The sequence below is a fragment of the Brienomyrus brachyistius genome, chromosome 14 (genome assembly GCF_023856365.1).
Source record: "Brienomyrus brachyistius isolate T26 chromosome 14, BBRACH_0.4, whole genome shotgun sequence".
Lineage (NCBI taxonomy): Eukaryota > Metazoa > Chordata > Actinopteri > Osteoglossiformes > Mormyridae > Brienomyrus > Brienomyrus brachyistius.
In genome coordinates this window covers 21,116,446-21,139,560 of record NC_064546.1, presented here as the reverse complement: position 1 = coordinate 21,139,560, position 23,115 = coordinate 21,116,446, and the positions used below count along the sequence as shown (strand labels likewise).

The following is a 23,115-nucleotide window of genomic DNA, read 5'->3' as shown; positions in this document are numbered from 1 at the left end:
TGCCGTGTATGGCTAATTGGTCTACTGACATGCAAATCCTTCTCTCTTTAAAGTTTGTTGTGCTACATAATTAACTTAAAATGCGCACATCTAGACCATTGGCTACACAGTTGTTTGCACTACATTTGCAACGCAGAAGTAAAACAAAATTAATCCACTAGAAATGTCATTAAAAGTGCTCCGAGTTCTTATGTATTGCTTCATGCTGAAAATTGCGTTACGTTCTCTTTTCATTCACGCAGTAATATTTAGTATAATAGACGTCGATTTGACGAAAATTATTCTTTGAACGTTTTAGTTCATAAGTCTGCCACAAGAGGTCACAAAAGGCAAACAATCTGAAAACCCGCTAATCTGAAAGCAAGTATAAATACCGCTAAGAGAAGCCACAAGCTGTACAATATTTCAACTGTCCCTTTTAAGGATACCTGATGCCATTTTCACAGTATTATTACAGTCTGATCACGAGCATTGTACTGACCATAAACTAATCATCAAGTACAATGCATCCTCTATATTTAGGTCTGCGGCATATGTTGCTCCAATACACAAAACGCGTTCCCCTTTCTCCTGAGCTGATTCACACCCGACACTGATCAAAAGCATTTAGTGGATAAAAGATTTTAACACCACTTGAATTGGCTTTGGAAAGAAAACGACTCAAATATTTTTGCCTGGACATGATCTCCGCTTTTGTACCAGCTCTTTTTTTTGTCCTTCAAGCAATATTTTAAACACATTTTATTTATGAGCAACAGGAAGGGTCTGTGCATAGATTCCAGTTTAATTCGCAATGAGTCTTTATTTGGGTCAATTTGACAAAAACACGTTGGCCTAATTCACAAATTACCTTCATTATACAATAGTCAATTTCTTTCTATAAACATATATACATTTTATACACACACACACACACACACACACACACACGTAACTTCCTTTGAGCGCACATCAATTTAATATTGCTTGCTAAACTTTAAAGTTATGTCATGCCATTCATTACTTTAAATACTATATAAAAAGGTTGCAATGAAGTGGGTCAGATCGGGGGGAAAGTGAATAGAAAATGAGTGGAGAAAAAAAAACTTCGCGCCCCACAGTTCCTAGGATAGACGCCATTAACCTCCGCGAACATGTAGATTGCGTACATTTTTTATACTTAATTGTGCGATGGATTTTACTGATAATGCACATTTTATTGGAGTTTTTAAATACTAAGGTATGAAATTACATTCAAACAACTCTGGACAAATTAAATTCCTCACAGGACTACTTACCGGATCACCATTTGGGGGCGCCCTTCTCTACAAGCAAGTTTGTCATATACAGTACAAATTATCGGCTGACTATGGATTTAGTCAGTGTAATTTCAGGATTTCTTAAAAGAAAAAAGACAAGGGTTATTTGTTCTTAAATAAATGGACTATGTTTGGTCCGAGTACAGTAACTCACAACCATGTCTGATGAACAGATTGGAGGGGGGGAAATCCTGAAAACTTTATAGGGTAGAATAAAGATTTTACATGCTAGGTGCAACCACGTGACATTAAAAAATGGCTATAAACAATTAATGGATTGGTTTGTATCTTTGGTGTGTGTGTGTGTGTGTGTGTGTGTGTGTGTGTGTGTATACAGAACAAATGTTCAATTTCCTTTGCAAGTAAACTAATTTTTGATTACAAGACCATTTTCTTCCCCTTTACAGTGCAAATTGCTTCTTGCCCAAGTATTCAGAAAAAAAAAAAACACTGAAGCTATATGAGAAATTCAAGTGCAATGTCTTGCCCCTCGATCGGCTCCATTTCTAAACCCCAGAACTGAAATCACTAGTTGGACACAGGGGTCCAGGGGTATAAGGAATGTCGGTATCTGGTATTTGAACTCTCTCTGTTGATAAAATAATGAGTCTAGGTTTCAATCAACAAGAAAACCAGGAGGGGGAAGATTAAAGTAACAAACCTGTTTATTAATGTATGAGGTCAGAGTACAGAAATGCATTTGACAAAGTCTATTTCTTTGGTTAAATGGCGCCCTTAAAGTAAATAAAAGATTGTCATAATCCATTATTTAATTTAAGTAACATTAAGGCTCTTCAGAATGGATATGGTTTCTTTGTGGGTTTTGTTGACAGATTCTAAATACAATAGGGATAGAGGCCCAGCATTCTAGCTAAGAGCAGATAAACACCTTTCATTCACTGTGAATAACCCTCCAGAATAATACACTATGAATTATACAGAGGTGGTGTTTTTCTTAGACACTTGGATCGGGTTGACGACATGTATAAACATTTATTGTTGTTTTTACCGTAGGAATTTGACGTGCCACACTGTGGCTATGCATGTTATTTTAACTGTCATAATTAATGACAGAGGACATTTTACCAGCCTGATAAGTCCATTCCTGCAGACAAGAGACATGCAAGATGGCGATTTACAAGATGTGATCAAAACACGTGTCATAAAACTCACAACCCTCCAAAATATATATATGTGTGTGTGAGAGGAGAATGAATCCAAACATAAACCAGTCAGTTTCAAATTTGAAAGGAACTAGTCCTGGATAAGGGGATTTCGTGATTATTTCCCCAGCCCTAAAGAATGCAGGGCAAATCCTTCAGTAGATCCAGCTACAATGTCAATTACTGCCGAATAGCTGTAGTACCCATTACAAATGCAAATCATTAATATATAAAATAAGGAAAAACAGTAAGCAAGGACCCCCAAGAACCACAATCCTAGAGGAACCACGTGCATCTTTGACACTACAGTTCTGTTTAATTACAGGAACCCACTTAGTCAGTGACAGATTTTAAATGTGCTGTAAGAGAACAGAACCGTTAAACAGTAGAACTCAAGCTTTGTATTTTGTCCATGTAATGCTACCAAAATCGGTAATGCATGGATCAAAAGAAAAAAAAAAAAAACACAAAACGCTACACTTACGATGCATAGCCAGAAAATCTGAGGAAAATCATCATGCCTTCAGATTACAGTGAATCTTTGATCAGTTCTTAAGTCATGGAGCTCCATTTGCATGTGCCTTGTACACGGTAAAAGTTCTGTGATCTCTTAGTCGTATCACATGACACCATCTAGCATTTTTAAATGTCAGCTAGTTTTGCAGTTGGATTCTTGCCACCCTTCCTGTTTGAAGCCGGTGTTACAAAGTTGCTACCAGTTATGATAGCGAAAGTATGCTGATCATTTCCACAGGATGGTCAGAGTACTGCCCCCCCACCCCACCTTAGATAAATGATCTCATTGACACGCTCTCATTGGTTGTCACATTCAACAGCATGCTAACAAAGTCTGTCCTTCTTGGAATGCCATTGGTCTCTAATCTGTGGAGTGAGGGTCCTCCAGGATCAAGTTTGTGGACTAGCACAAAAGAAAAACACAGTTTAACAGGCTTGAACCACCACAGAGGATGACTCTTAATTGGTAAAGTCCAAATATTAACAAAAGTTATTTAAATGTATTACAAATTTGCATTTTAAAATCAGAATTACAAAAACCTGACTGATCCATCATATCCTCACAAAGAACATCCGACTGATGATTGTACAGTGCTCACAGAGTGTCTTGGCGCACTTCCTTAATTCCGTTAAGGCATTGCAAATTTACTGGCTTCAAAACAAAAGTCCATTGACAAGCAGTGTTTTAACGTATCTGCACATCTCACACAGACATTTCCTTTTTTGATTGTCAATTTTCTTCTGTTGTTACCATTTTGCTATTAATTGCAATTGGAGTTACTGGCTCCAAAAAAAAGATACCAATACACATTTAGCATTGTTACCAATTAAAAAAAAAAGCACCCAATGCTTGTCAAACTTTTAAACTCAGAACAGCTCTTTTAGAACTATAACATGGGTATCAATTTCACTACTTCAGATGAATGTTTTGCTTAAAACTACTGGTTGTTTAATGAGATACATTTTTTTTGTAAAATGAATTACGTTGTTATAAAACCAATTTGTAACAATTTCACCAAATTAAGTCAGCATCCCAAGATTTTGTCAGCACTTTATATAGCAGTGTTTCTCAATCCAGACCTCAGGAACAGACAGTCTGCATTTTTGCTTCTTTCCAGTTCCGTGCCAAACAGTCCATATTTCTGCAAAGACATGGACTGTCCATGTGTGTCGTCGAGAACCGGAATGGGAAACACTGGTATATAGGAATGTGAAGTTAAGATGCGTCTCCCTCAAACCCGTCCTGAGGCAGAACAACCTCTGGCTCAGAGACCAATGCAATGGAAAGTCATCGTACAAGATTAGGGGGAAGGTTGAGAGCTTCAGGTTATTTTGTTGCGTCAAGCCTTTACTACAGAGGCTGCAAGACAGGACACAAAGATTATGCAAAGATACGGCAGCAACCCTTACTCTGGGAAGTGGACTGGATTCATCCAACGGTTGACCTGCATTTTCCTGAGCAACTCTGGGAGACAAACAACTGTTCCTTCTTTTCCTGAATATATTAACATAGTTGAATATTTTGCTATACGTGTAATTTTCCAGTCTGAATTTTATAATGTGGCTCTCAATACAAGAAAATCTTCGTTTTGGCACCTGCACACAGGCTTCTGATGTAAATACGGTGAGGAGGTCTGGACATGAAGACCCTGATTACATATTATTCCAAAATGCAACTATTTATAAAGAATATAATCCAAAATATATTTATTAGAAATTCAAATAGTGTGACATTCTGCTCATCATTCAAAATTCATAGTTTGAAGCTGTAACCATAACGACACAGAAGTTAGTTTAAAATTCTACCATTAAAAGAAAAAAAAAAATTAACACATTGGATATGGCAGCCACCTTAACTTCAGCCTCCCACCTTTAAAAATAATTTGTAATATAAATTTCAGTTGTAAAGTATTTAACACTGGTTTTAAAAAAGAAAAAAAAAAAAAAAAAAACACAAAAAGTCACCCTAAACACAAAGTGACAGCCAAGTGGGTAACATTGTCTAGAAGATGCCTTTAAACCAGCGTTTCTCATCCCAGCCCGAGGACCCCAAAATAGTCAACATACTGGCACCCTCCCAGCTAATCAAGAGCAACAAATACCCGATTCAGGCCTGTAGGGAGCCAAAATTTGGACTGTCTTGGGGTTGAGGACAAGGGTGGGAACCCAGTCATTTTGCCCAAAGATTGCATGCATTTAAGAAAAAAAATTAAATAAAAATCCTTCATTGTGCAACATTCAGTAACAGAACCAAACTTTAACCATATTAACACAAACTAAAAAAAGAAAAAAAACTTTCAAAATTAAATTCTATGTAGTGCTAATCTGTTTCCAATTCATTTCCATTCTGGTCCCTGCAGCCCATAAATATTTAACACTTAAATGAAGATGAGTGGGGGCTGCGGCATGCCTTTAACAAGCAATAGAAATCATACAACCTTCAGCTGGTGACATAATATTAAACAAATCAAAAGACGTGCAAACTAAGTACAACTGTCGGGACATATTCCCACTGACCTGCTGCCCGCCCTGCTCAGTTGAAGGAGACAAAGTTAGCAGGGAAGATGCCTACTTGCCCCTGCAGCTGCCCCTCCCACCAGTCGTACTGAGAGTCAGTCTTGGTGATCACGGTAATCTTGTCTCCCACGTCAAAGCTGAGATCCCCGGGCTGCTGGCCCGTGAATGGGTGCACTGCCGTGACCACTAGGGGCCTGTCTGCTGTTCTGGATGGAGCTATGGAGTAGCAGCATCAGAATCAGTTAACATGGTATATTCTGCTATCATCATCATGAAAGTATAATGACAACAAAGCACATTTTCCAAAAAAAACATCAGAAATTAAGCCAGTTGTACAACATTTACACACGATTCACTGGGGCCAAAAGACCTGCTTCATTCCAATTTCATATCAACAGGGGTGTAGAGCTCAACATTCCTTAAGGGCAAAATTCATCACTGTCTTGATTTAAAGAAACATGCTACCCTATATTTAACTAAATGTATTCCCATGTAATTTGTATGTAGTGACAAAGAAATGTACTGACAAAGGTGAAAATTATGCTTGATTATTTCTACGCAATACAAAATTGACACAATTGAATGACACAAGTGCCGTACTTATACACTAGGGGGCAGCACATACAGCATTATAACATTTGCATGGCAAAAATATTAAATGAAGAAATAACATGAGCAAAGGAAAATCATTAAGAATAAGTTATGCATGGCAGACCTGATTAAATCGAATGAGTCTCCAATGAGGAGAAGTTCCGGAATCTGTACACTTATTTAAAAATCTACCCACTCACAATGACCTCTTGGGGAAGGCAAGTGATTAATTCATTGTTTTGACATGGCAAAATGACAAAATACATGAATTATTCTCTCTATTATGTTAATATGCATCTTATTTCGGGTGATTCATTATTAATGTTTAATAATGTAACCTGAAAACATGTCACGTTTACCCGGAAAATACACAATTAATTGTGCAAATGAACAACTGTATTTCTCCAAATACAAATTAGTCTATATGACCGACTTAATACACTCTAAAACGACGCACCCTACAATTTAACGTTAAAATGTCAGCATGAATGAAGTCACATTTTAAAACAAAAAAGGTATACCTACCATTTTCATATAGAAAGGGATTTAAACATGTGCGTTATAGTCTTTGCATTTTATTGGGGGGAATTTAAAAAAAAAAAAAAAAAAAAAAAAAAAAAACACAAAAAAGGCCGAAAGGGTGTATGGATGATTTTAGAATGTACAGTAGACCGTACCAAAAAAAAAAAAAAAAAAAAAAACTATTCTGTAACATTCCTGAATATGACAGAGGTACAAGCTCAATAGGGATATAGCAGCATAACTAAATTCCAAATACAAAAATAAAAGAGAACTCAGCAGACACAGGGACAAACTCATTGCAGATCTCATGATAGACACATTTTTATATACAATTTTCATGGCAGATGGTTTTTCTTATAGATAAAACTACTATGCAAAGCCTAATCAAGGGACAGTCTTGGTTTTAGAATATTCTCACTGCACTGGTTTAAGGCAGAAATAGAACATGGCATATGCTGGAAACTACAAGACAGGGAGTCTGGCCCACTGTTTTACAGAAGGCACCTTTCTCAAATGATCTTTCAAATGCAAAAATTTAACAAACACCTAAGGCACATAAAACTGTTCCCACTGCCATAAATGCCAGGACATAATGCAACTTGCATTAATTGCACACTACTTTCATTCTACAACCCCCACTAACGCACGTAGCAATTAAGAAGAGTTAAAAAAGGACAATCCTACAGATCTGGCAAGAGAATGCAGCTGGGGAGCCCAGTTAGTTTATATTGGCAGTGCGACGACACTGAAGTTATGTGGTTTCCTGCTTGTACACGAATCCCAGTGAAAGTGCTTTGACAGGACGGAAGACCCTGGCTGGGAATTTCCCTGCTGCGCAGGTGCCATAGATAAGACTATTACAATGGAATGCAATGCAGACTGATGCATTGGATTATGCAGCAGTGATTTGTGCATCGGTTGCAATACAGAAGCAAAACACTTAAGGACAAATGCAGTTTGACTGAAGCAAGGCAATAACACTGACTTCACACTTTAATATATTAAAAATTTGCCGAGAACAGTGATTTGTCGACAAAATATGGGCACAAAGCAATTAAAAGTTTAAGTACTGGATCAGGGTTGGGGCTCATTATTGCTAGAGTTGTGCAGCGCGCACATTTTGTAACTGCAAACAGAATGTGGCCATTTTAAGAGTCTTCGACTCGGAAACAGAATTAGTGTCTAATTCATGCGTATCCATTTCCGTGGTCATGAAAAATAGAAACACAGATCATTTTCCTGGGTAATCTAAATGGAGGTCGTTCGGGACCGGGACTGGCGAGAATATTACAAATAGAAAGCAGCTACCAATGGAAAAAATTCCATTTAAAGCGCAAACATTTTACATACACCATGAACGCTTTAAAAAGTCTTCAAGAGCCCTGATTTAGTTCAAATACATTTATTTAAATATCCTTTTATTGAGCATATAGGCATGCCATTAGGCTGCTGAAATGCAAATTATAAAATGTCGAATTTGTATTGGCCGGCAATTTACTAAAGAAAGACAAATGTCTCGGTCAAGGCCATTACAACAAAGTCAAATTTCATGCAATTGAACATATTGACTTTTTTTTTTTTTTTAAACAATTGTGCATCATCAATATAATCACCCAGTTAAATTTCTGAAATGCTCACGGTGAAGTCGCAGTTATGGTCACAGTAACCAAAGTTGAGGCATCCGATTTGGTATACTCAACCAGGGAAATTCACAACTTTGGGGAATTCAGAGCAATACTGATGCAACCCTCTGCAATTATAAACAAGGTAGAGTGTGCTGCTGCCCTACTGGCAATTAACCAAGATGATTGTCCGGTGATTCTGACAGTTTCTGTAAGGTGGGGCGATTTGTCTGCTCTTAAGCAAGAGCAAGTGAATCACCAATGTTTGAAGACAAAACTATGTTCTATAATAGGGCTCGAGTTAGTCGGAAGGGAGTACCTGGCTAATGATGTAGCTTTCTCGTGTGATAAAAAAAAAAAAAAAAAAAAAAACAATTAGAAGTTATTACTAGGTTTCAACGATATGACGGTGTACCATGGTATTTAAAAACCCAAAGGGTTTTTTAATGCCGTAAAACATACAGACACTGATACAGAGATGCTATATTGAGGTATTGTAGTGCATAGTTGTTAAGTGAGGCTCCAGTCACCACTTAGTTCAAATAAATAAATAAATAAATAAATAAATAAAAAAGGCACACAAAAAGAACAAGCATGTGTAGGTTAATGCCACACAAACAAAATTCACCATGAATGAACTGTTAATTGTCACAATGGGCGTTCACTGCCCATGGCTGCTGGAATGTGTTTGTGTCAGACCAGTCATGGAATCAGACTTACAATAATTCAACAACTTCAGCTGCTTCATCCTGAGACCGGGATCTCAGAGCTCTTCCGGACAAACCAACGCTTCACAATGGCCACAGAGGCTGGCTAAGAACCAATTACCTTTCTTGGCTGTTGTCAATTTTACTTGCAAGTCGCACAAAAAGGTGCAAATTGGATTTAACTGGGAACATAAAATGCTTGACTTCCATATAGGAATACCACTGCTACAGTCAACATCTGTGATACGCCCACCTACCCATCGTCCATAGCCACCTACCCAGTACGGTCATGGGGAAAAGAATAAAGGTACTTAATATTTAGGGATACTGGTTCACCAAGTTTCCTGGCATGATACCACATTCACATTTAACCTACGTGAGACGTTAAACCAAGGTTATTTTATCAAACTTGCAAAATGTTCACACTGAATCTGTCGCAGAAGTGACTAGGGCAAAGTTCTTCCAGTACAAAGTAAACCATCTTCGATGACAAGTTACAAAACATTTAAAGTGTATCACTAAACAAGTGTCACAATGGACACGAGTATGCAGTAAACGTATACCATTTTCAAGAAAAAGCAGACAGACATTCATACTAACCAGGACTGTCCCATTTCAGGGCAGCGACATCTGGGTACACGGACGACTTGACATCTATAGACGAAAATACACAAAAAGCTAAGTGAATGAAATTCATACATCCTACCACCAAATTACAGTACCGAATCAAAGTTCCTTAGACTACATGCATTTCTTTTTAGTTAGCAAGTATGAGCCAAACCACACACCCTTATCTAGATGGACATAATAAAATGCTTAAATCAACAACAAGCATGTTTGTACACAGACAAATTCAGCTGTAAATTAACGTGGGAGGACTTTTTGTAGGATGTAGCATTAAGAATTCCCTAATCTATTTCATTTCAGGTTTCTAATTGATTGGCTCTGCTTCACCCAGCAGTACTATACATCAGGGTATGTTTCCCAAAAGCATACTTGCCAACAATGTTAGCAACTTGCATAGTTGGAACATTTTGGGAAATGTACCCCAGTCTGGGATGAGGTTAGGCTGAAAGGTACACCTCAGTTTAACAGTCTCTCCAAAGCCTTGTTCCTTTTTCCATACCAAAGTCCTCTGGTATACTAGCACTGTGTGCCACTTAGAGTACAGTAACAGCTTTTTTGCTTGCAATTCCCTATCTTACACTTTAACTGATAGTTGGGGAAGATAAACTTATCTGAAATAGGCGAAGGAACTGCAATTAACATAGCCCCCTTGGAAGATTTTACCGTCTTACCTTCCGCTTTGCGGGCTACTGAGGGTTTCTGTACGGGAGGCCGTGGTCTTGCTGGTGGAGCACTTGACTGAAAAGCACAAACCAGACTTGCATGTAAATTTTCCCCGGCCTCCGGAGCAACTAAAACAATGCAAGTAGCCAAACACGAGAGTGACATTTCCTTTTAGACAAGCAAGAACACATTTTATGAAGAAATCTTACGAAACCCAAAGCCACCCTCAGGTCCTAAACGTCACCTTGTTGGACTGTCGGAGGTTCTTGCGCTGCCAGTCTGTGGTGTACTTCTCGGTGTAGTCCTCCAGGATGTCATACAGCTCTTGGGCACCTGGAGAAGGTTCAACATTCCCGTTCAGGATCTCGTGGGCCCGGATATCCTGGGAATAAAACCTGCCAGACCGCAAATAAGTCAAACATGTCATGAGAAATGCCTCAAAACTAAAATCATAGAACACTTGGCCAATGAACTTCACGATGAGTCCTCAAAAAGCTAGATTTGGGACCTGTGCAAACTCAATACGGCACTTCTCACTCAGCTGTGATCAAAAGCCACTTACTTTCTGTTGGTTTCTTTACGCTCTATGAGATAAGAGCCCTCCAAGGACACCCCTGCAAAGAGGCCACGTGACTTGCAGTAGGTGAAGACGGCGGCTGTGCTCCGCAATGCCACATCCGCCTCAACGTTCCTGCAACAGGAACATGATGTACATTACAGGGCCCGATGACATCAATAAGCACAAAGACTCAATAAGCACACTGTCCAAGTCACTTCTTCACCGCAGGAGACATTTAACTGATATGCAACTAGACAACTAGCATAATATCAGAGTTGATTACGTTTTATTTCCATGACTAGAAACATCTGCACAGGTTTTGTATCCTAACAGGGGGGGTGGGGTGGACCAAACATGTCATGCGATATTACATTACTGACACCCTCACTGCACCACTCCTTAACCCATGATATGATAGATGCTCTTCAGGTACCAATCCAGTTCCACAGAAAGAAAAAATTCCTGCCCCAACATGTAGTCATTTATAAATGTCTATTTATAAAATGATTTAACACACACAGGAGACACACACTTTCTCACCATAGAAATACTAATTACAGCCTTATCTATAAATAAAAAGACATAACAGCCATCATCAGTTCGCAGCGCATAAAGCACACAAATAACCGGTGAACGCAACAGATCTTTTCACTAAACATGGAAATGTAGGGGAAGAGGAAAAAAAAAGGCACAGAATAGCTTCTCAGCCCTAAATTGTTGGTAATCAAATAGTTTGCAAGTATAAAGGGGCTGACCAAAAAGAACAAGGGAAATATTAATGCTTAACACACCCACTTAAAATCACTTTAAAAAAAAAAAAAAAAAATTTGCGACTGAGGCCAAAGAATGAGGCAGGAGCACTTTGACGATTTACCTGCCCAGAGGTCCCACAGCCACAGTGCAGTTGCCTCCCAAGGTGAGGTTGCCACCTTTCGTGAACGCGTCGACGGCCCGCCTGTGATTCAAGATGATGACCAGGTCTGAAACCTTGGGGAGGAAGGAGAAATCTCAGGGCAAACGAAAATAAATATATCAACAGAAATGAACACAAATTTCAGCAGATTCATAAAATCAAGGACAGTTTGGCAGGTGTTCTATTCTCTAAAAATAATCCCACACAAGTCGGAGACCATTATCTTAAACCAGATTGTTCTCTGAACAAAATGATCCTTCATTGCCATTGACCCCTTCTGTTATTTCATACTCATCCAGTACAAGAATGCTAGCAAACTAACAATTTGTATACTTGCCGCCCAAAACAATGACAGTATGTATATTCCAGTTAAGAATTTTTCTTGTTGCACAGCAATGTCGCACCCTCCCCCCCCCCCCCCCCCCTCTTTTTTTGGATATATAAACAAGGGCTGAAAATGTTCTCACTGGTCTGTTGGCTTCAATGACAAACAGATAGAACAAAGTATTTGCCAGAATTTACTGTAACGAGAAAGTCTTGCATCTCTTGATACGTCAGCCCAGAGACAGGGAAGGCAAGATCTGTCACGAAAGATAAAAAGTATACAAAAAAAAACCAAAAAAAACCCACAGCTTAGACACCACGACACGTCCACCGAGATGCACTAAAATGTATAAAGCAGGTTGGTCTAAAACAGCCAAACTGAGAACGCTGCTTTAGCTCACTGCAGTACACTTGCTCAACTCTGAAAGCAATAGGGTGACATTAGGTTACTATAACTGTAATAACAGATTATAGAAAAGAAAACTTGTCTAAAACCACAGAAATTAGATATCCTAATCTTCCAATATGCGTCTTCTGGACAAGGTTGAGGGGTGGGGGCGTGGACCCTCTCTCAGGCAGCATAGGGCACTATGATCAGCAGGTAACATAGTGTTCGAACATTCCTGAAGGTTCAAGTGTCTGGATTGGCTGGGGAGCAGCACCATTGAGCATATCCTAGGTTGCACGGCAGCCAAACTATTTCAAAAAACTGGAAGAAAGATTATGCATGCTCCAGTTAAATGCTTGACACAACTGACGATCCAAGATATGCTTCAAGTGGGACAACATTGTGAGTTTGGCATCATGATACATATGCAGAGCACCGAAAAGACATGAGAATACCAAAGCATAAAAGTGGGAGCCAAGCTAAACCAAACGTTAATGTAATCTAATAGAAAGAAGCGTGACAATTAGGTCATCAGTCAAACCAATGATAGTCAAGGCAGATCTAACCAATTAAATACTATGAGGTTCTGGAAAAGTTTGCAAATTACAACTGTGTTATAATATAGGTGAAATAAAGATTTACATGTATGGGGCTGTCTGTCAGATGGCCTTTATACTGACACTCTGTGCAGGACAGATCTGAAGGTACTTGTGCGTAAATGTTTTCAAAATAGTGATAAAATATCAGCCAGGCTCCACAAACTTCGATCAGGTTCCAGTGCTTCGACATTTCATGTCAGACTGATAGTCTGGAAAACAATGCAACTAGTCACGTGACCAATATGATTAGGCAAAGGGCATTTATTTGTGATAACGAAATGCAGGCTTGAGTGGCATTAACAGCACTGCAAATGCAGTGCCGTTGCATTCGTCAGGAAACAAAAATAGATGACTGCAAACTTCACTGCCTCCTGAAGACTGATGGCAAAGGGATGCCAAGATGACCACTATTCTCACACTGCTGTAAAAGCTACCAGGACAGGGAAAGAAAACTAAAAGAATCACAGTAGCATGTCCCAGCATGCAGTGTGGCACTGTGCCAAAGCTTTGCGGGCCATTATGAAAGGATAATCCCAATGATTTGCAAGTACAAGATTTTTACAGTAAGAAATTACTTGTTCCATAAAGCCGTCACTTTAAGCATAAACAAGTCAAACATTTAAACATGCCCCCTAGTTTGTAAAATTAAGCCATGAATAGTGAAAAACTGTCAGTGTGTTTGAAAAGTAGTAGAGACACAAAAATTCTATGCATTGCCCACCCCCCCCATCACTCTGTTTATAGCTGAAATTCTACAAGCTAACAGCAAAACTGAGTATCAGGCATGTCACCCTAGTTTTGAAGGCATAGAAGTCTTATCGGCAAACTTGAGCTCTATTTTGTTGCACAAGTGGTTGCCTGAATTATATTGGCTAAAACCGCACAGGTATCCAAATTAATGCTCCTTTTGATTCTTTGGGCAGTTTTAATTACAAAAAGAATCTGTTATTTACAAGTTAACCATTTAACAGCTAAGAAAAAGTTCCCACTGATTAATGAAATAGCTTGGCTTTGTATTTCACCTTAATTTAAAATGGGGAAAAACACAAACTTCAGATCTTACGTATTGTACAGATTAGGAGTTTCTGTATGTTAATGCTCATATTTTAAGATGCTAAAATTAAGTTAGAAGATTCCTTTTTCTAAAGCACTAAAGTAATGATCTGAGATTGACAATAGCAACAAAGACTTCAAATGACAGCAACATAAAAAGGAAGGCATCTGGATTTTAAAACAAAAAAATACCATGGATATCAGAAAGGAAATGCCTGCAACAGGTGGATCATAGTTTTCCAGCTTACCTCAACGCCAATCTCGAACCCTCCTCCAAGGCCTGCGATTCCAATAGCAGAGGGAGCAGACCAGCCTAGAGGGAAGGAAATATTTAAAATACTCTGTAAATGAAGAAAAATCCAATGGACTAGGGGGGGGGTGGACATTTAAAAACGTATAAAGGAAAAAAAGTGTTCAATTCCACACCCTTCAAGGAATGCATTTTGTTAAAAGGTGGCATGCTAAAGAAATTCAAAATCTGAAATCAAGAATTCTGTGAATGTCAATGAATTGAAATCTGATGGTTTAAACAAGCTCCAGAATAAACCTCAGATTCTGTACATTAAGACAGCAACACACACACACACACACACACACACACACACACACACACACACACACACACACACACACACACACACACACACACTCTTTCCAGCATAGCAGCCCTTGAATGACTAATGTTTTGCAGAGGACTGACTTGACTCTCTTCCAGGTTTGGGCATTTCTCTGTCAGACAACAGCAAGATACTCCCATGATTTTTTAGAGATCTTCATTTTAAAAAGATACATCACTTAATTTTTATGTTTTAATTAAGGGTTACAGGGGCATTAAGTATTAACTGACCATTTCCCACCAAAATGGTGTCCAAAACACACAAGTCCATCGCTTTGAACACCAAGACTTACCTATTTCTGCAGCATACCCAAAACCAACAAAAAAAATAAATGACTAAGCAATTCGGGAAAAAGTAGTAAGTGTATAGCGAGGACCTGGTATGGCAGTAGTTACTTGTATAAAGCTTGACTTAATGAAATACAAATGACATGCATCATTTGTATGTTAACCCCCTCCCTTGTCAAAAGAGACATGGCATTAACTTATTCACCTTATACCTCGAGGCCTTATGGTATAAGTAATACATAAATATTACAATGACAAAAGAGAAGTGTTCAACATTTCAATTTTCTCAAATTAGACTCCTCCAAATTGCACCATTTTGCTTCGATGACAGCAATGCAGACTCTTGGCATTCTTCCAACCATTTTCCTGATGCAGCCACCAAGCAGCTTGCCTCACTCATACCGAAGCAGCTCTAAAGGGTTTAAGTTGGGGGACTGTGGGGGGCCAGGTCACCTGTCACAGCACTCCATCTCTTACCATGTTCGCAAGACAATACTCACTACATGGGGGAGAAGTGGGCGGCTCACTTACGTCCATCAGAAAGCCGAGCCACAACGATTCCGCTGCCTCCCCGCGCTGTGATCATAAACCCCGCCTTGATGACAGATATGATGGCCAGACCTTGCGCTTTGGCGATCACATGAGCTGCAGGAGAAAACGGCAAGGAGCAGATCAACGAGTATAAAGACCATCCATATCCTCTCATTACATTTAACTAAACAAGCTACAACCACATTCTTAAGAAGCTCTTATAGTAACAGCATAGCCTTTAACGGGCAGTACGTATCTACACCTGCACTTACATACTCAGACACTATTGTCTGGAATCTTTAGTCAGGCATAGACAAGGCCTGTCGTCTCACATTCACCATTAAGTTATCAACATAACTTTCAGACTAGACAGTTGGGTAGAACGCACAAAGAGAAAACACAGCTGTGGGGCTCGTACATGCGTTACTGGGAGAAAGAGCAGGTAGTGCCAGGCCCAACTTTAGCAACCAAAACAACCTGCAAGGACAGATCCTTGGGAGAGAGCAGTCTCATCAACATGCAAGCGTGACATCAGATGACAGAAATGCTCCCCATCATATGCCAGGAATGGGCGCAATCCCGGTGATAGACGGCCACATCAGCACCGAGTCGGTGACAGAGGACGCTGCCGATTAACCCATTCACAGCGAACACGGTACATACGAGGAATGAGCTTGTCAGGTCCAGTTCGGTTGGAGATCTCTGTGAATTCCCGGAGGATTTTGGCAGCCTTCTTGGCCTCAGACCTTAGGTTGGATGGTATGGGATTATTCACTAGGAAAAAAAAAAAAAAAAAAAAAAGTTTAATAATGTCTTTACATGGTAATTTTACTATTAGATTAGCTTATCAGAACAAATAACCAATCACAACATTCACTAGGTACCAAATTTATAAAAAAAAATAAATAAAAAAAAATAAAATAAATCCACTGAAGTTATCCATGAAAATGTTATGATTTTTCCAATAGATTCACCATTGGGAAATTACAACCTCAATTTTCTGATGGAAGCCTAGAAAATCCCCCTGAAGTAGATACCAAAATAAAGCTTAATTTAGGTTTTCCAGATTTGTACTGAAGTCCCAGTGGAAGTATTACAATAAAATATATCTCAGACAGCAGAAACACCATCATACAAATAGATTAAAATCAGGTAAGGAGGCAGTGGTTGATTTTCATTAAAATAGACTTAAGTGCTAAAGTAACGCATAATATGGACATTTAGCCCAAATACCAAAGCCATTCTGACCTGAAAAACATTTACATTTTTGCGGAAAAATAAATCAAAGATGAAGTGACAACTTTGTCAAGCCAAAGTTTCCAAAGACTTGTTTGGATAGATAACAGCCGACAGAGCAATACGAGTTGTTCTTGGCCATGCGCCCTTCTTTTTTTGTAGCTACCTCAGGGAGGCGTATGAAGAAGAAAAAAAAAAAAAAGTCACTTTTCGAAGCAGCCTCCCAAGTTCAAGAAAAACCTGTAATGTCAGCGGAACAATACTCAATCACACTCAGAAAGACACTTGGACATCATAATGTCCGGGCTGCACTAAATTAAAGTATTTTGATTAAGGTGTACAATTCTGGCTTCTTCAGGATGATTTCACCATAAAACTAACCCATGCACCGAAAGACAAATAAGAAGTTAATCGATCCAAAAACTCGACTCTTAAAAACCGGGCATTAATAAGGTCTCACGTATCCAAGCTCTAGTTTATTCTTAACCCGATAAAATCACCACAAAGCAGTGGCGTATGATGGTGTTTCTGTGATGAAAGGAGCGGGGCATGACATATCTTTAGACAAAGCAGTGCATAACTGATTATTTAAGCACGTTTAAGGGGTGCCATGATGAGCCGTCATGATACTCCACACATCTGCCAACACAACAAGCCTCAATACTGGGACCAGTTGAATTACACATGAATGACCTACAGCTAAATATTTTCAAAGAGGGGGGAAAAAAATGACAACAAAATAAGAAGTCTCCATCGTTGAGAGCTTTCCAAGAAGCTTTAGCACTCAAATTCAGTAGTTATACTATACCTCTAGGATATGTTTTCCATAAATATAGGTTTAACATGTTGTATTTAAGTGTATTCAGCATACAGCTAGTTATTCATATTAAATGCCAATTCCCATGGGTTAATGTCATTAAAGAAGCATACAAGGCAATGAGAAAATAGCTACCTGCAGCTACAACAGTATGCCACCTTATATGCTTGCAGAAAATGTTCATCAGTGGGGTGGCATTCCTGTAAATGGCTTCCACCCAATGACGCACCGTGCATCTGTTTGAAAAACAGCAACTGGCTTGCAGAGGCAGGCACTGTCCAACTGCCTTTACACTCTGGCATAGGTATAGATACGTTCTATCAGCCAAAAAATCTTAACATACACAAGCATGACAGAAATGAGATATACAAACAGTTATTTTTAGTAACCATAACAATCTCCTCTGCCATTCTAGCTCATGAACTTACTGATGAAAGTGCCCGCTAGGGCTTCAAAAGCCCGACATATTTTTGATCTGGTAACGCAAATACACAAATCAATAAATAACTCCTTCATAACACATGTAAAACAAATCATGCATGCAATACAAACAGCATCCTAACAAACTAAAGCATCAAACGATACAACACTCTGATGTCAAAAGAAATATGTAGTGACACTGTTGTACATATGTTACCTGAAACTAAACGTGATTTGATTTTAACACCAAATTTGGGGGCCATATTTACCTTAACGTAAGCTGCACAAAAGTGGTCCTTATATTGTTTTAGAGATCTATAGATTGAACAAATATGCCATCCACATTTGAATAATTACTATGCAACTGATTTAATTATTAAAAATGTAATTAAAAAAATCTGCTAAAGCTAGATCATATGTCAGGAACATCTCCAGAAAATTCGCTCTTTGGTTTGTAGGGTGTTGCTGAGATATTTCGACGTAAAGGTAGCGTTACATGGTTTCATATCACTAATGGGCCTTTTTAAGGGCAGACACACTGACATGAAATAGTATAAAAAGCACAGGTATACGTAATAACATTAAGGTTACAAAAATGCTACAATGAAATTTAATAGAAGCTTCATTAATGTCATTGCAGACACCTGTACTTCCCATACTATTGAAAAGGCCCACGTGGCTAGTAAAGATGGCTAATAAATGCCCTGCATTCATCGGAGGTGAATCAGGTGTGCAAATCGGCCCAGTGTAAGTGCACACTGAGGGAATCACTCTACTTTGCAAGCATCAAAGATTATGTCATGGCTGCATAGTAAAAAATTGATCAATTCTGAAACACATTTTTAATATTTTAATCAGTAATTATATGGTGATTATTTGAATAGAGCTGGACAATAGCTTTAAAACAAAACAAGGACCATTTTTGTGTAGCTTACATTAAGGATAATATAGCCAAAGTCATAGCCGCCGCCCCCCCCCCCCCCCAAAAAAAAAAGAAGTTAACTTTGTTTGCTTAAATCTCCCTCAATATTGATCCAAGACTTGCCCAATTTCAGTTTCATGAGTTACTCATGTGACCAAATCAACATGCCAAGTTCTCTTAAAATCCGTGACGATGAGGTTCAAAAGTATAATGATTTGACATGGAATGACCCGACTACATTACTGTACAGACTGGAACTATAAACCTTCACATCACCTACAGGCTACTAAGGCAATTAAAGGAAGTCAAGCGAAGGACAGACAAAAAGCAAAAATATAGCTGGATTCAGAGTTGCTTATGAAAACAATCTTGTCTTCATACAGCCAAAACCAACACTAGGAAAAAGCAATTGGTTGTAAATCTACATCAAGCATTAAATAAAGACTAAGTACCGGTCTTCCTGTACAGTGAGGCTCCTCAGTTTTATTTCACTGAATAAATAACAGTCTGAGTTTACTATGGGAATACAATTTCTATCATTAATACTGTACAAATAATTGCAATTTATACCCATCTAGAAAATTAGCTCATTACTGGCCAGCAAACCAATAACAAAACATGTAAACAATGTAAAATGCAAATCTCTGCCACACAGCAATTATTTCATAATTTGTATTTGGCGAAGGTAATCATAAATTAAAGATGCATTGTCTTTCAACTTGTCATTCAAGCAACAACGCGTGTTGCTTTCAACTGTGCTTAATCTAAATTTTATCTATAATACCAAAAATAACACACCCCCAACACCCAGTCATCTTATAGTAAGACAAGCAAAAGGTAACCATAATCAAATATGGGTATCCACAACAAACACTAGAGCTACTAAATAATTTTAGTTAAACATATATACAATATGGACAAAAGTACTAGCCACACCTCTTAATCATTGAATTCAGGTGTTTCACTCATTCCCATAGGTGTATTAAAATCAAGCAGCCAGCCATGCAGTCAGGTTCACAAATGCTTCGGTTACTCTGCCTCAGCTCAAATATTTGGCATCGTCTACGCTTGACCATCACCGAAGTGAACCATTTTAATTGCGCCTGGGCCAATATGAAAAATCCAAAAATTGTATAGAGATTGACAAATTTAAGATAAATGAAACCCTTAAAAACAGAAAATGCCATTCTGTGTGTGTTTTTATAAATACAGTCAAACTTAATTTATAAATTTTAACTTGATAAACGAGCGAGGTCTTTCTACTTTGGTGAAAGACTTTCCACTTTTTATATCCACCTTTTCCCCCAGGGGTCTAGGTGTTACCATTGCAAAGACACCGACCCCCTTTTCAGATGCCTACCAAGCATTTCTGCAAATGAAAAGAAACACCAACTTGAAATTCAGTGAGGTCAACTCCCAAACTATAAGTTAGGCTAGAGAAATTTTGGCTCTCACATTGGCCAAGGGGCAAAAAAAATAGGACAAAATGGTTCAATTCTGGGATGGTCGAGTAAGGACCTTTTGTTGAGCCGAGCCAGAATGACCCATTTATGAAAGAATGGGTAATTCGGAGAAAACTGTGAAATCAAGTGTGGTACTGTCGTAGGATGACACCTTTTGCAATAAGTCAGTTTGGGAAATTTCTTCCCTGCTAGATATTCCACAGTCAACTGCACAGTACGTGGTATTATCGCAAAGCGAAAGCAATCTGCTGACTAAATAACTGCAGAGTTCCAAACTTCCACTGCTATTAACCCCAGCTAAAATTTAAAAAAAAATAATAAATTAAAAAAAACTGTGCGCTGAGAGCTGCATGCAAGCCTCACATCACCAAGTGCAATGGCGCAGCGTTGGATGCAGTGGTGTAAACGCAGGTCACTAGTGGATATTGCAGCAGTGAAACTTGTTCTGTGGAACGATAAATCATGCTTCGCTGTCTGACAACCTGATGGACGATTCTGGGTTTGGATAACATTACCAGAACAGTACCTGCACGACTGCATTGTTTCAGCTGTAAAGTTTGGTGGAGGATGGATAATGGTATGCGGTTGGGCTAGGCCCCCTAATTCCAGTGAAGGAAATTCTTAATGCTTCAGCATACCAAGACAGCTTTCCCGAGAAGAGTGGTAGCTTTTATAACTGCAAAAGGGTGGGGTAACTCCATACTGATGTCTAAGAAATTAGAATGACATAAAAGTTCCTATAGGTGTAATAGCCAGAGGTACGAATAGTTTTGTCCATGTAGTGTTACCAAATGCTTCTTATGGTTATTGAGTTAGCATTTGGCTGCGGCGAAATGTGGGTATAACCTGGATTAAGAAAAACAGGCGATCAAGTGACAAGTCTAATTGACAAGGACTTTTCTCAAACTTGTAACTGGAAAAAAAAGCCACACAGGATGTTTCACTTACTGTGAAATCAACTTTCTGATTAGAATAAAAATATTTGGTGTCCATTGTAGTATCATAAAATTATTGTCTAGATAAACATGGAACGCACATGTAAAAAAAAAAAGCTACTCACATGGCAAAGAGCTACTCATCCCGTCCCGTTTCCGTTTTATTATAATACCATGCGGTTCATTATGTTGGAGTATCCTTATGACGTTTAACCTATCAGTCCATGACGCATACTATCAGATCTGAAATATGCTTCAACGCACAAAACAGCGATGCGTTATGCGCCGTGGGAAAACGTACAAAACGCCTGCATTTTTTTCAGCTGTTCTAAATAGTCCCGTAACATTTATTTTTATTACACGGAACACATACTTCTCGAAAACCTGGTATCAATCATCGACAAAAACACAGAAGAATTTGTCTTGCAGCAAATGTATAGCATATTGTTCTGATGAAACTGGACAAACCAAAGGTCACCCCATTTTGAAAGTTAAAAAAAAATGATGTCTCGAAGCATTTCAAACTCAGAAGATGCACAAGTTAAGTCAAGTTATGAAAGAATGAATTCAACGCATGAGATGTCAGGCCAGAATTTATTTTAAGAAATAATGACAGACGTGTAACATTCCCTAGAGCAAATTCATGCTTAATTTGCTTTCCTTCCTCAATTCGCTTGACTGTGGCGTGTCAAGTAGCTTAATCATGTTCGGGACGTAGAACCAATTTTAATGCATTAAATGTAATGCAATGGATGAATAATCCTAATATTGTGATTACTGTAGGAGTTACGTTGCATGTCAGCATTTAAAAGCAGTATAATCAAGCCTGCCATAATTTTCTTGAAAGTTGCGGGGGAAAATAACTGGGTAAGGAAGATTCTCCTCCCCCATGAATAACGATTACAGAACAATACAATGAAATGGGAAGTAATTTGTGGTCTATTATGCAATTTAACTCGCGTTCTAATAAATAAATGTTAAATGCTCAACATTTTTGAAAACTGATAAAATACACTCCAGGTTTCTCACTTTGTGTAGAGATGTGTTTTATGTTTCACGGCGAAATCGTATTGCTATTTTGTCTCGTTCAGTAACATTTTTCTCTAGTTTCCCCCCCATTTCTAAACCTTCCACGTAACATTGCCAGCTACAGTAGCGTTATATTGACGATTAAAAAAATATGGGATACATTTAAAACTTCCATATCAACACCTAATTTTTAATCTATCAATTTGCTGGTATATAACTGAGAACGCAGAAACGTATACCTTTATCCCACTCTAGTTACCTTAAGCGCCACTTCATATCTCTTTATATTCGTCACTTCGCTTTGAAAACTATTGTCAGTCGGGTGTGGGAGGAGTTTACACTCTTCCAGATTTAGGACGTTCACCAAACACATCATAAAACTATCCTCTCAAATTAACCAAAGTTTTCAAATAAAATACTTACTTCTTTAAAAGAGACTCTTCCGCTCCGTCGACTACACCCCAAACAATCTTCTTGGAAAACACTCTCACCTGTACCAGGTAAGGCTGTCTGCCGCTAGCCACTTCAAACACCTGCCGAACCTGTTACTTAAGTCGCTGTTGCGGCCGACCCAGTCGCCTCCGTTAATTTATATGCACAAACACGCAATTGAATTACATTTTTATTAAATAGAAGACAGTTTTGAAATATAAAAGTAATTGTATTACTAGTCAATGTTGTTTCTTTTGTAAAAAAGTAAGAATAATTTTAAACATTTGAGGGATTTATAAACAGGCATAAATTTGGGAGTCAAAACTGAGTGACGCTTCCGCACCGTGATGGACCTACTTATGTT

General features: G+C 38.5%; 1 protein-coding gene across 1 annotated transcript; it reads right to left on the bottom strand.

Moving 5' to 3' along the window:
- Positions 1–1,945: 1,945 nt before the first annotated feature.
- LOC125707734 (SH3 domain-containing YSC84-like protein 1) lies at positions 1,946–22,887 on the bottom strand. The gene is made up of 10 exons (XM_048975030.1): positions 22,743–22,887; positions 16,161–16,271; positions 15,498–15,611; positions 14,311–14,375; positions 11,660–11,772; positions 10,789–10,917; positions 10,471–10,621; positions 10,235–10,301; positions 9,537–9,590; positions 1,946–5,710 (listed from the first exon to the last, which is right to left on the bottom strand). Coding segments are annotated over exons 1-10 (1,005 nt in total). The 5' UTR covers positions 22,744–22,887; the 3' UTR covers positions 1,946–5,510.
- Positions 22,888–23,115: the final 228 nt, after the last annotated feature.

Bases quoted from the DNA above. Each gene is read 5' to 3' on its own strand.
- LOC125707734 (XM_048975030.1), bottom strand. The intron at 10,918-11,659 runs GTAAATCGTCAA...TTCCTGTTGCAG, and splicing joins GCTGTGGGACCTCTGGGCAG to GAACGTTGAGGCGGATGTGG. The intron at 5,711-9,536 runs GTTAGTATGAAT...GCTACTCCATAG, and splicing joins CCTGAAATGGGACAGTCCTG to CTCCATCCAGAACAGCAGAC.